This window comes from Mauremys mutica, chromosome 4 (assembly GCF_020497125.1).
Source record: "Mauremys mutica isolate MM-2020 ecotype Southern chromosome 4, ASM2049712v1, whole genome shotgun sequence".
Classification (NCBI taxonomy): Eukaryota; Metazoa; Chordata; order Testudines; family Geoemydidae; genus Mauremys; species Mauremys mutica.
In genome coordinates this window covers 56812071-56826339 of record NC_059075.1, presented here as the reverse complement: position 1 = coordinate 56826339, position 14269 = coordinate 56812071, and the positions used below count along the sequence as shown (strand labels likewise).

The 14269-nt window shown below is 41.0% G+C and overlaps 1 protein-coding gene across 3 annotated transcripts in view; it reads left to right on the top strand.

Annotated features, from left to right (window-relative positions):
* The window catches only part of FMN1 (formin 1), a 356128-nt gene extending 343294 nt beyond the window's left edge, over window positions 1-12834 (top strand). For 2 of the 3 annotated variants that reach the window (XM_045016468.1, XM_045016470.1), the window contains 2 exons: window positions 9009-9093; window positions 12291-12832. In XM_045016468.1, coding sequence (XP_044872403.1) covers window positions 9009-9093; window positions 12291-12335 — 130 coding nt within the window. In that variant the 3' untranslated portion in view covers window positions 12336-12832. Of the gene's footprint in view, window positions 1-9008; window positions 9094-12290 lie in introns of all 3 variants that reach the window. The other variant, XM_045016469.1, reaches the window with a different exon arrangement.
* Window positions 12835-14269: the final 1435 nt, after the last annotated feature.

Sequence of the window (14269 nt, the reverse complement as noted above, 5' to 3'; positions counted from 1 at the left end):
CTGCTCCGGAAAGAAAAAAATATATATACTCTCTGTTGCTCTTCTGCACCTGCTGTTTCCCAGGACATAAAATTAGATTGTCTCCTCTTGGCTACAGAGTGCAGTCTGTGGGGTTGTCATATTTAACCCATATTCAGATGAACCAGAAACAGAGGATGTGGAAGTAACAGCATGCCTTCCAGCAGTAGATCCTTAAAGAAATTTAAAAAAACAGGCTATCTGCATCAGCAATTTTAGGATTGGAGACAAATACTTTTTGACTATAGTCTTTTATTGGTTTAATAAAATATATTGTGTACATGTTTAAAATTCAGCTTACAGTATATAAAATCTAGATAAATGTTGCAAATGTGTCAATTTTCATTATATAAATCCCATGATATACTGTGAAACGGTCAGTTTTGTAAAATGTAACTAGATGTAATAGACAGTGTAACCTCTACATTACTTTAACTATGTGTGCACTAAATTCTATGAACTGTTGAACAGAAATAGTGTCATCTCCTGACTAGTATCAGAGGGGTAGCTGTGTTAGTCTGGATCTGTAAAAGCAGCAAAGAGTCCTGAGGCACCTTATAGACTAACAGACGTATTGGAGCATGAGCTTTCGTGGGTGAATACCCACTTCGTCGGATGCATGGCTCCTGAATAGTAGCAGTTGTGGAAAGAAGGGAACGCACAGTCCTGTTGATTCACAGTAAGGGTTGTGGAGGGGGAGCAATGGATTCTACTCAGAAATTCATGAAGTCCTGAGAGTCCTGAAGAGACTGTGGCTATGCTCCACCCCCCAAGCCTTTGAATGCCAGCAGAGCCCTGACAGCATGGTGCAGGTGTAGAGAGAATTGCATGAGCTCAAGAAAGTGGAAAACATGCTGTGTTGGCTTCCATCATATCTTTGGGTTTTAGAGCACTGGTGCCCTATCTCCTCCTCTGAGCTGAGTCACAGAGGAGAGCATAGGGGTAAGTGGTGATAATAGCAACCTTGCTCCCAGCCCTTGTTTGCTCCTGTGGAGATGGAAGTTATTTTTGTGAGCTTATGGAGAAAACATTTTAAATGTGTAAAATACTGTGTTTAGTTTTGTATTCCCTACAATTACTGAATAACAAATTACATTTTTAATGAAAAATAATGGCCAAATGTTTACAGCAATGGCCTCTGATTTTGGTGCTTCAATTATTTGGGCACCTTGGTCTGATTTTCAGAGATGCTGAACACCCAGAACTCCCAACTAGGAGTGCAGGTGTGACTATTTAACATTACTTGGGGTAACTTAAAAGAGTTTCAGGTAAAATAATGGAATCATGATTTATTGGTTTAAAATATGTAGCTCCATTTTTGTCACTTTCATCAGTTTTGTTTTTCAAAGTAATGTGCCAGAGTTTAAAGGATCCTTTAATATTAGTTTTATATTTATATTATATTTATGTATGTTATTAAATATAATATACATTTATAAATATAATATTATTCCTCCTGTATTCATCAGGATAATTTGATTTCTCTTGCTCAGTAATGACTGATGATAGTTCTTCCTATGAACAGATTCACATTACAGCTGGTCAGATTTTGTGATTTTAACCAGCTGGCATTCCTTAAACTTTCCTCTTTTCTTAAAACACACAGAAGTATGTTTAATGTCTAGACATGAGCTGTGTCAATCATTGATTAATTCTGCCCAAACATATAATATCTAAGAAAAGATATTAAACCCTTCATCATGAAATGTGGTTTTTATAATTCAATGTTCCAATGTGAAGACCCAACAAAAACAAATCTTTTGCTGTGTTTTCCACATAGTACTGATTTTTTACTTGCAGATATATGGTTGTGATTGGGTGAAAAATTCCTGTTAAAATGGCAAAAATAGGAGGGGATAAAAAATAAACTGCCAATTAGTGGAAGAAGCACATTAAAATTAGTTTCACCATTCTTGCTGATTTAAACAGACAGATCTGCTTGGCCTAATGGTGTATTCTTAAATTACAGGTACAATTGTCATAGAATGGTCTGGTATGTTATGGGGTGGGGGGGAGTTCTACTTCCTGTGAAAGCACTGAAAGGACTGCCATGGACTTCAGTGAGAGTTGGAGAGGAAGGGAAAATACTGAAATCGAAAAACAGTGAAAAACTCATATAACTCAGTCCTCTGTGAAGAAGCTTAACTTTCAGACTATTTTACAATTATTAATGGTTAGTCTTCTGTCCCCCTTGGGTGTGTCCACACTGCAATGTAAGACCAGGGGTAGTAGAACTCAAGTTAGCAGAGTCTGAGATGGTTAACCTGGGGCTTGAGCATCATACTCATTTGTAACCCCAGGGTAGGAATTACTGAACCTTGGGTCCCAAGCTGGGGCTTCAGTGTCTGCACTGCATCATATAGGCCCAAGTCCAACCACCCATATCCCAAACTCTTAGTGCCTTCTCAAAACATGGGCCAGTCTAGCCCTCTGTTCATGGTGCAGCATGGGAAGACTTGACTGTCCACCAAACTTCACTGTCCAGAGGACAAAGAAGGTAGGCCCATGTCATTGTGGGATTCTTTTGGTGGACTCCCAGAGCACAAGTTCAGTGGGACTGTGAGTACCCTGCAAATCACTAGGACTTGAACTCTGAGTCCAGCTTGACTCAGGGTCAGACCTTCCATCCCTGTGGGTCCTGGGACTTTGTGGCTGAGCCCTGGGTTAGCACAATTTGTAGATGAAATGGGGAGAGGGGGATAGGCTTGACCCTGTGTTCAAACCTTGGGATTGCATTGCAATGTAGACATATCCCTTAAATCACAGTCCCCAGACTGTTTATGAAAGGTAAATTATCACTTGTATTGACATATCATAACAGCAAGAATCCACCTGCAAATCAGAAATACTAAACAAGAAATGCTGCATCCAATTTAACAAAAATGTACAGTGCTGCCCTTGCAAGGTAGCCAAACCTTTCTTCCTTTTTTGTTGGGGACTTCCTGCTTGGGATGGATTGGCAGATCAATGCCCCCACATCGCCTCACACCATGTTTAGAGATAGGTGCCACTGTGTTTTCTTTTTTCTGTCAATTTTATCTCTAAGCTCGCATTTTCTTTTTTCCCCCTGTATTATCTTTTTCCTTTTCTATTTGAAGTTTATCCATCTCCCTTTTCTTCCTTATTTTTGTTTTTATATGTATGTTTGCTGACTCTTCTACTTCCCTAACTCCTCCTTCTCTCTCCTGCTTTCCCTCTTAGTTCTAGTTTCATTTCCATTCCCCCACTCATCAGAAGGTTGCTGAGGTTAGGGTGTGTCCATTACTGCCACTTAAGGCTTATAGGAGCAAAGCAAGGAATCTTTGGGCTGCTTCCTGAGCCTGCAGCCTTATCTATCTCTCTCTCTCTCTCTCAGAGTACCTACATGGTCCACCATCATCCTGCTGTCTGAGCCCTTCTATATGAGCTGCTCCTGTTCATGTGAGCTGCTTGCAGCCAGCTACTTTAGGTGCCACATCCACAGCTGGGAGGGAAGGAGTCACCCACCACTTCACCCAGAGACATAGTCCATTTTCACTGAGTTTGTGGTGGAACCAGTTCCTGAAGTGTTCCCCACGCACACTGATATCCTGAATTAGTCTCCTGGAAGGTGTGAGGTCCTGTTCCCCTGTATGCAGCTTGTGAAGTGCTGCTTTAGGGATTGATTCGGCTCAATTACTATACTAAGGGCAAGATCAAACCCTTGAAGAGGAGGCTCAAGTCAGACCCAAATCTTTAAGCGAGCTTTCTCTTTTAAATCTATAAACTGTTAAATCCCCATATAACAGGTTGTGCTCACCTCCTGCTGATTGCTCCGGGAATTAGCTCCGTCCATCAGGGCACCTCTTGTGGTGTCTCACTCTCTGTCACTGCTTCTCCACCATCTCCGCTGTCTGTGGGGACCGGAGCCTCCTCTTCAGAGTACGGCCCTTCAGCTGTGCCCCAACTCCATTGTCTCCCGCCTTCTGGGGGAAGTGGCAGTCCTTCACCCAGCCTCTCGCTCAGGGGCAAACTGCAGTCCTTTGCCTGGCCACTTCCTTTGACAACCAGTGGGGCCCGCTACTCTGGGTCCTGACCCAGGGACCCTATAGCTGGCAGCTGCTCACTGCCTCGCCTTCCCCTCTGCCGATGCCTGCTTTCCCTGAGCCACTTCCCGATAGCCCCAGCACCTACTCAGCCCCTATATCAAGACCACAGTCTGGATGGGAGCCAGCCAGGCTGGAGCTCCACTTGCTCCCCTGACTCTGCCCAGCACTGCTCTGTCCCAGGTACGTCTCTCTACAGGCAGCCAGTCCTTCTCCCTCAAGCTCCAGAAAGAGACATAGCTCCTCTCTGCCCTGCAGCTCTTCTTATAGGGTCCAGCCTGGCCATGATTGGCTGCTTCTAAGCCTTCCTCTCATTGGCTGGGTTCTGCGCAGCCACTCCAAGGGCTGCTATTAATCCTTTGTCAGCCAGTGAGGGGCAGCTGCCCCGTCACACCCCGTTATCACATCTAGCTGGTTATTTTAGTTCATTCATGATTTTCCTACTGCTTAGGAGTTCTTTGGCTGTCAGATCCTGCCCCGCCCCCCATCTCCAGGTTGATGACTCATTTAACACTTGACTAACAAATGAGTTCAATAACAAGACAAAGTGGACACCTATTCATTTTATTTATTTATTTGGTAAGCCTCACAACCTGTTTATTCTCCAGTGACTCTCAAGCAGGCTGAGACCGTTATATTATTAGCCTTTTCAAAACCACATTTAGTAATGTTTTCTAGAAGTCCTCTTCAGCTGTTTTGCTGGCCGTCCTATTGAACAAAAGGGTTATAGACTGCTCCCCTACTCTCAGGAATACCTTTTCGTTTAATCTGATTTCTGTAAAATGTACAATATTAAACTGACCATATTCATTAATCCTTAATATAACTGCAGTTACTCTCAGAAAAGTAAAAAGGGATATTTAGTGGGATTTATTTGTTTAACTTCCAGTTTGCCATTCTGTTGCCTTTTGTTTTATTGTAAACCAAGAACAAGTAATTGCCAAACAGTTAAAAAAAGCAAGGAAGTTTACTTTTATAGGAAGGGGTAGAGCAATTTAAGTCTATATAAATTCTCATAAACTGCATTTAACTTCTTAAAGGACTTACTTTATGACATATTAAATAGTTTATTTTAAAGTGATTAAAAATAATAGTATGTGGTGTGATATCCTTGCAAATCGGTTATTTACATAGTATCTCCACCTAAGACAATGTCAGACAATAATTAAGAGTTTATTCCTGTCTATGCAAATGAACTTTACCTGTAGTTTTACTTTTTCTGAATCATACTAATCTCTAAGCCAAATCACACAAGCTATGTACTTCACTTACTATTTATTTATAGCATTATAGCTGGAAATAATTTCAGATTCTATTTTGTGATCATTACATTCATTGTACGAGTAGCAACAACATTTCTGTTTACACCAAGTGAAGAGGGCAGAAAATAGACACAATAAGCAGAGAAAGGGTGGTGCTGCATATTTTATTTATAATATCCATGCAGCTGTAAGCATAACTGGCTAATTAAGCTTGCCTAGTAATCAGTCTGAATTGTGCTTATAGCCATGTATTATGTGTGTGTTTATTTGGGTATTCTATTTAAAAAAAATAGTTGCAGTGGTACATACATGCTACTTTAGAGGTTCATATAGCTCCAAAGTGTATTATAAATATTTGTAATTTTTGCTGGAAAGCTACCATAACTTTTAATAGGCAAAGGTATTTTCCCATTTTCAGGTTTATTTTATTTTTTAAAAAGTGGAATATACAAGTGGGACGAGGGATTAGACAATAGCTGCCTTCAGCTAACTCTCTTTTGCATTAAGTTAGTTTTCACTTCATTTTATTTTAGCCATTTCTAGGCTAGTATTTCAACACACAGTGGCTAGTAGCAGTATCATTTCCAAAAGTAGGCGGGGGCTACTATTATTTATAAAGCCTCTTCACAGTGTGGTTACTTTACTGACCTAATTACTGAACTAACCACTTTCTTATAACTAGGGCAATTCAATTTAAAAAATAATGAATAGTTAAGTCTGTCTTAAATTATATACTTGTGGTGCTGAGACTCCATGATAATCCTTACCTGTCGCACATTCACGAACCTTTAGTGCACACCAGCAGGATCTACACAGACCAATGAATGCACAACACATTAGTGCACTTTAGAAATCATGGCCCCATAATGCACATTACCACATCATGTGGACAAGCCCTTTGTTTAATAAAAGTGATATGGTAAGCAACATATTATTCTGTTTCAACTAGAAAAGCTTTTCAGTTCCGCACTAATATCTGACAGGTAAGCATTAGCAGGTATAGTAGAACCTCAGTTACGAAAAGCCTCGGGAATGGAGGTTGTTCGTAACTCTGAAATGTTCATAACTCAGAACAAACCGCTATAGTTGTTCTTTCAAAAGTTTACAACTGAACGTTGACATACTACAGCTTTGAAACATTACTATGCAGAAGAAAAATGTCACTTTTAACCATCTTAATTTAATGCGGAAGGGAGGGATAGCTCAGTGGTTTGAGTATTAGCCTGCTAAACCCAGGATTGTGAGTTCAATCCTTGAGGGAGCCACTTAGGGATCTGGGGCAAAAATTGGTCCTGCTAGTGAAGGCAGGGGGCTGGACTCAATGACCTTTTGAGGTCCCTGCCAGTTCTAGGAGATTGGTATATCTCCACTTATTACCTTTTACCTTTAATTGAAACAAGCACAGAAACAGTTCCCTTTCATTGTCAAGCCTTTTTTTTAATGTTCCCTTTTTTAGTAGTTTACATTTAGCACAGTTCAGCGCTGTATTTTCTTTTCTTTTCTTTTTTTTTTTTGTCTCTGCTGCTGTCTGATTGAGTACTTCCGGTTCCAGATGAGGTAAGTTACTAACTGGTCAGTTAGTAAGCCTGGTGTTCATAACTCTGAGGTTCTACTGTAGTCTCAGCACCTTGAGTATATCATCTAAGATGATCTTACCTATTCATAATTTTTTAACTGGAGTTTATCATCTCCAAGATTCTCTGTGGTTAAGATGTTCACTCAGTTTATTTTGTAGTTGTTTGGAAAAAGCTCATAGTGCTAGTACAACAACCATAACCGCAGGGAGGGAGAGAAACTTAGGACTTACCAAATAGGTGGTCCAAAATGACGGCGTTCATAGAATCCTGACCATCCCGGTTTGGTCCTACTGAATCTAAACATAGTAACTGCCTTTAAAAACTGAGGGGCACTTCTTTGCCATTATAACCTTTGCAATTATGAGGTGTCATCGTGTCATTAAAAAGCAAACCTTATTTGCTATCTGAGAGTTGTGAAGAGGTGACATAGGTAGCATGTTAAAAGTTCAATAACTTGTAGACATCTGGGCATGCTAATAAAATAAGTATTATAATTTATAAGAACAGAAGGTATAACTAAAACTGTAAACAAACTTGATATTGTGTAAACTAAATCTCAGATCAGTCTAACTTAAGGTGTTTCTATAGTATCTATCAACATAGAATGTAAGTGGTGTTGGAAGTAAGGCTTCTTAAAAGTAACTGGTCACTGTTCCCTCATGCTCTTAGGCATTTGTAAGGAAATAAAGAGGTTTCAAATGCTAACAATTGTCCAACAGAAGCTTCCAAAATACATAGTTCAAACAAGGAATGTTAAGTTTTAAAAATGAATTGAACACTGATAAACAGTGCAACATATTTATGAATATGCATATTCATGCATATTTATACAACATATTTATGAATCCCAGTTGCTGCTGGAGGAATGCGGTACACAGTGGTACAAGAGGGAAGGAAGTCCGTGTCAGTAATTGCAGAATTAATCCACGTTACTTGTTGCTTTACATGGAAAATTTTTCCAAAATTTAGTGTATCAAAGGCAGTTTGAACTGGATTTGGTATTTTAAATACTTTATTGGCTGGGCACAGAAACAGGAAAAATTAAGTAAAAGGAGAACGTAAAATTTCTCAGTATGACAATGCCAAGAACTATAAAGTTTATAAGAAAAAACTGTTTCGGTGTACGGTAGTGGAAATTGGTTTTTCTTTTTGTAATTAAAATTTACTTGCAATTTCCTTTCCTCTTGGACGTTCCAGACTGAAGTATAAACCAAGTGTCTACACCCTCAGAGCGTTAGTGATATGGAAAGTTGGAAGGGTGCAATCTCTAGGATGGGGTGTGTATGGGGAGGTTAATAGAAAAAAAGTGCAGTTTTGTGTAGAGAAAACTGTCTGATTTCACAGGATAACATTACATTTCAAATTTCATAGGCACATGTTTTAATGGCCAATATCAGACAAATGGTGCTTTGAAAGGTGCTGGCAATGTTTCTAAATTACCTAAAAAGAGAACCCCAAGAATTTCCACTCACTTTTTTACCTTGTTTGTAGCATCAGTTTGTTAATGCCACTGATTCCCCTCCCTCAACCCCACCCTCCAGATCACTTTTCTGCTAAATTGTTAGGTTTTTTTTTTCCTCTCCCTGACTTCTGAATGGCTTAGTTCCCCTTCTATGCCACCACAGCTGATTCAAGGAGCCTGGCCCTGCACAATGCTCAAAACAACAGGAGGATTTTGAAAACAGAGGATTCTGTCCCTCTCCTGGACAGGGGAAATCCTTCATGATTTCAGTGGGGCTCCACATGGGTGTGTGGGCTTGCCTGTGTGCATTGCATAGCAGGATCAGGGCCTAAGTCCTTCCATTTTTTTATTTTCCTCTCTAGTTGAGAATTCATTCATATCTGCTGCTATAATATTGTAGTAGGTGCAACTGAACAAATTTTAATTAATAACACTAGCTCATTATTTACACTTGATGTTGCTGTTCGTCTTTGCCTTGTATTCCTTTAGTCTCATCATTCATTGAGCAATGCTTTTAAAGAAACCAGAGATGGTGGTTGATGCATGTGTAAGTATACCAGTCGGCTGTAAAACAGTTTTGTTTTCTTGTATCTAATAGTATATTTTGTGCTGTATTTTGTTTCAGACTGAAAGAGGCTCAGAAATTCGTAAGCAAGTTAACTGAAGAGAAAAAGGTTGAAACAAAGAAAATCAATCCCACGGCTAGTCTGGTATGATATATTCTTCAGCATAATACATTGAGAAACTGTGCTTTGCCTTTCTCATTGAAGTGTCACTAGTAGCGTGCATGTTTAGTCAGCTGGAAAGCAGCAAACTGATACTGGTCCAGGGGAAAAATCTTAAGGCCTCGCCTATAGTGGTGTAATGTTAATGCCACTGATTCCCCTCCCTCAACCCCACCCCCCCTTAAAGATGAGAGTCAGTTCACTTTTCTGCTAAGTTGTTAGATTTTCTTTTTCCTCCCCCTGACTTCTGAATGGCTTAGTTCCTCTTCTCTCCCACCACAGCTGATTCAAGGAACCTGAAATGGGTTTTTAAACCAGAGGTGGGCAAACTACGGCCCACAGGCCACATCCGGCCCATACAACCCTCCTTCCCAGCCCCTGAGCTCCAGGTCCAGGAGGCTGGCCCCCAGCCCCTCCCCTGCTGTTCCTCCTCCCACACAGCCTCAGCTCGCTCTGCCACTGGTGAAATGCTCAGGGCGGCCGGGCAGCGCAGCTGCAGAGTCAGGGCCTGACCCAGTGCTCTGTGCTGTGCGGTGGTGTGCCTGGCTCCAGACAGGCGGCGTGGCTGTAGTGCCTCCAGCCACCGGTGCTCCAGGCAGCGCGGTAAGGGGGCAGGAAACAGGTGGGGTTGGATACAGGGCAGGGGAGTTCGAGGTGGTGGTCAGGGGGCGGGGGTATGGATAGGGGTCAGGGCGGTCAGAGGGCAGGGAACAGGGGTGTTGAATGGAGGCAGTCAGGAAGTAGGGGGGTTGGATGGGACGGTGCGGGACAGTCAGGGGTGCGGGTTCTGGGGTCGGTCAGGGAGAAGGGGTGGTTGGATGGGGCAGAGGTCCGGGGGTGAGGAGTGAGGAATGAGAGGAGGGGTTGGATGGGGCAATATGGGACAGTCTGGGGTGGGGGTTCCAGGGGCGGTTAGGGGACAGGGAACAGGGGTGTTTGGATGGAGCAAGGGGGCCATCAAGGAACAGGGTGGGTTGGGTGGGGCAGGAGTCCTGGGGGGACCATCAGGGGGGCGAGAGGCGGGGGGGAGGGGAGGGGGTCAGGCCATGCCTGGCTGTTTGAGGAGGCACAGCCTCTCCTAACCGGCCCTCCATACAATTTCTGAAACCCAATGTGGCCCTCCGGTCAAAAGGTTTGCCTGCTCCTGTTTTAAACTGAGTTGTTACATAGGTCTAAAACTGATCAAGAATATGGGATGTAGTAAGTAGGATGAAATTCAATAAGGACAAATGCAAAGCACTCCACTTAGGAAGGAACAATCAGCTGCACACATACAAAATGGGAAATGACTGCCTACGAAGGAGTACTGCAGAAAGGATGTGCATAGTGGATCGCAAGCTAAATGAGTCAACAATGCAACACTGTTGCAAAAAAAGCAAACATAATTCTGGGATGTATTAGCAGGAGTGTTATAAGCAAGACATGAGAAGTAATTCCAGGGCCGCCCGGGGGGGGGCAAGTGGGGCAATTTGCTCCAGGCCCCCACAAGAGTTTTTCGGGGCCTCTGGAGCGGGATCTTTCACTTGCTCCAGGGGCCCCGGAAAACTCTTGCAGGGCCCAGGCCCCCGGAACTTCTTCCGCTCCAGGTCTTTGGCGGCAATTCGGCGGCAGGGGGACCTTCTGCCCCGGGACCCGCCGCCGAAGTGCCGGGTCTTCAGCGGCAATTCGGCGGCGGGAAGACCCCAGGTCCCCTGAATCCTCTGGGCGGCCCCGAATAATTCTTCCACTCTACTCCATGCTGATTAGGCCTTAACTGGGCACCACACTTCATGAAAGAGGTGGACAAAATTTTGGAGAAAGTCCAGAGAAGAGCAACAAAAATTATTAAAGGTCTAGAAAACATGACCGATGAGAGAAGATTGAAAAATTTGGGTTTGTTTAGTCTGGTGAACAGAAAACTGAGGGGGGGACATGATACCAGTTTTCAAGTACATTAAAGGTTGTTATAAGGAGGGGGGAGAAAAATTATTCTCCTTAACCTTTGGGGATAGCTAGGACAAGAAACAATAGGTTTAAATTGCAGCAAGGGCAATTTAAGTTAGACATTAGGTAAAACTTCCTAACTGTCAGGATGAATAAGCACTGGAATAAATTGCCTAGGGAGGTTGTGGAATCTCCATCATTGGACATTTTTAAGAGCAGGTTAGACAGATAGCTGTCAGGGATGGTCCAGATCGTGGTGGGCAAACTTTTTGGCCCGAAGGCCACATCTGGATATAGAAATTGTATGTCTGGCCATGAATGCTCATGAAATTGGGGTTGGGGTGCAGGAGGGGGTGAGGGCCCTGGCTAGGGTGCGGGCTCCAGGGTGGGGCCAGAAATGAGGAGTTCTGGGTGTGGAAGGAGGCTCCAGGTGGGGGAGGGAGGATGAAAGGGATATGGGGGTGAAGGCAATGTATAATAATTCTCTTCTCCAAAACCTGATTAGCATTTTTGGTACGTTTCCACTCTAATAATTCTGGATACATGGAAGTAAGTGGAATATTGTCATGAATTGCACTGAGGTTTTTGTTTCTAAACATTTTAGTTGACCTGTTAACTGTGTACTTCTAGCTTTTCTAGATCAGAGCAACAACAGCAACAATTGCTTTGAACTTGTTCTGCCTCAAGAAATTTCACTTCATTTCTCAGGAGATTCCTCCTTACTTCCAACTCAGAAAAAACCCTCCTGTCAATCAATGTAGCAATGTCCATGCAGCTCAGCAAATTATGCTTTTTTTTCCTACTGCCCACAATGGGCTTCTATGAGGGTCAGCTTTGAAAGCAGAATGGAAGAAGCTATTAAAATCATACATTTTGTATACACTATTTTGAAATGTTTCCAGCTTTCTGCAGTAGCATTAATCTTTGCAAAATTTCTTGTTTGTATTTAAAGTGACTGACTCCTTAGAGACATATAGAACTAGTTAAATTCACAGAAAGGCATTTATGAGGTTTGATAGTTGGGCATTGTGTGTTGAAAGAAATCTTTGCAGGAAATGACAAACTAGAGCATAGTTTAGACATTTATGGTACGGCACTCCAGGAGTTAATTTTCTGGAGGAAAAAAAGGCTCCAATCTACTATGACTGGTTTGCTGCTACTCAGTTCAGTGTTCTAGACCACATGCTTGTTGCAATTTGAGAACAGATGGAAAATTAAAGACAAGAATGATAATAAAGCTCTTTTTTCCTGAACAACAGAAAGAAAAACTACGTCAGAAGGAAGCCAGTGTGACCACTAACTGAAAGAAGACACATGAAAATAATGACAGTGTGACTTAATACCTTGCATGATGCTTTACTATGCCCATGCCCCAGGGAGCACCTTATGTTAATGTTCTGCAGTTCTGCTTTTCTCATCTCTTTCTGAGACAATCCACTAAAGACTTTCCAATCCCTTATAAAGAGTTTGCTCATTCAGTAGAGGGAACACTAAGAAGCTGTTTACAGAGGAACTATGAAGGGTTTTATATAACTCTTCCTTACATGGTTAAAATGCAATTCTTTTCTAAATGGTTATTTGAAGTACTTATGCATTGTGCACTAATGCGGAAAAGATAAAAACAGGATTTTGGATGTTGATTTAAGTAACAGCTAACAACCTGTATATTGCTTACTTTAGCTTCATGTAAATTACCACAGAGGTACAGTTCAACTCATGAGAGGCTATTCTATCGTAAGCTTTTAGACCTCAGGGCAACTGAGGGCAACTTTGATTCTAAATCATTTTTGATAGTCTAAATAAGTATTAAATTCATTTTGTTAAAACTGATGCAAGTTTATTAAAATTAATGTATTCTGTATTTTATTACAGTTATTTTTATAGAAAACTCAGTCTATGCCATATGCATTGAAATAGGAATAATATTTTGCACATGTGGTGAGAGAAATAGCTTCAGATTCTGTTGTCTTATAATATGTAGATGATATAACTGGCAAATTATTTTTATGGTTTTGACTTGATGTTTCTTATGTGTTCTTCATGTTGCCTGTTTCAAAAAGACAAAGGACAGAAGCATTTTTTATTTCAAATTATCAATGCCATAAGATAATTTATTTGTCATCATTCATCTAACTATAGTGCATAACACATCTCCATAGAGTCGTATATTTACTGCTAAATGTCTGGCTTTAAATTCTATTGAAGCTCATATTCTTTAACAATAAGCACCTCACTATAAAACATATTATACAGCCTTCTCTTGTCTTCCCATATATTTATATCTGTATGTATAACACAAATATGTACTCTACTATGTTAGAATTTGAGGAGGAAGTAAGAGAATCTTGCTGTCATCTTGTCATAATGTAACATAATATAATCTTTGTGAAGTGCCCTGCTGAGTGACCTGAGCTCCACTGGTACTTTCAGGCACTCGTTACATCACAGGATCAGGTTCTCAGAAAGAGAGATCCTTGCAGCAGACAAAGTTTCAAGGTAGAATAAAAATAGTGACTATTAAAAGTAAATAAAACTTTTGTTATAGACAAACAATAGACTGCAACTAAACAAGCAACTGGGTAGGGATCTTATAAAGAAAACTTTCCACAATTACTAAATTATAAAAATCTTCTGACTACGAGGGTCATTACAATATATGACCAGTACAAATGAAATAACGATACAGCAAAAAGTTTAGGACATATAGTAAGGAAGGTATTAATCCCTTGGCATGGTAGTTGAAAAGAATATACATGAAAGAAATATATTGGGTTATCTACATATCAAATGAGATGCTGTAAGTATAGCAAGATTGATAAGGTGGTTGTATATTTCTTAAAGAAAACAATAGTTATAGCACCCCTATTTATGTTTCTCATTTGGAGAGTTCTGAACAAGTAAAGTTAAGGGAGGTAAGATAGCCCTATATATTTTGGAATTTGTAGCTGCTGTTGATAAACCTAATATGTGTAAATATGCTACTAATGAAAACAAATCAAATATAGATCAATGGAGGTAAATAGATTCATGGGGAGGAGGTGTTCCCCCAGTTAGCATGGAAATTTGCGAGAACATTCAAGTGCTAGTGATATGGTAGTACTATTCTTCTGACTGAAGGAAAGCAAATTCCAAAGATCAGAATTATCTGTCTTCCATCAAACCAAGCACAAACATAGGTGAAATGCACCTACTTTGGCAATCAGCATTAACGATATACAACATAAGTAACATAAAACAT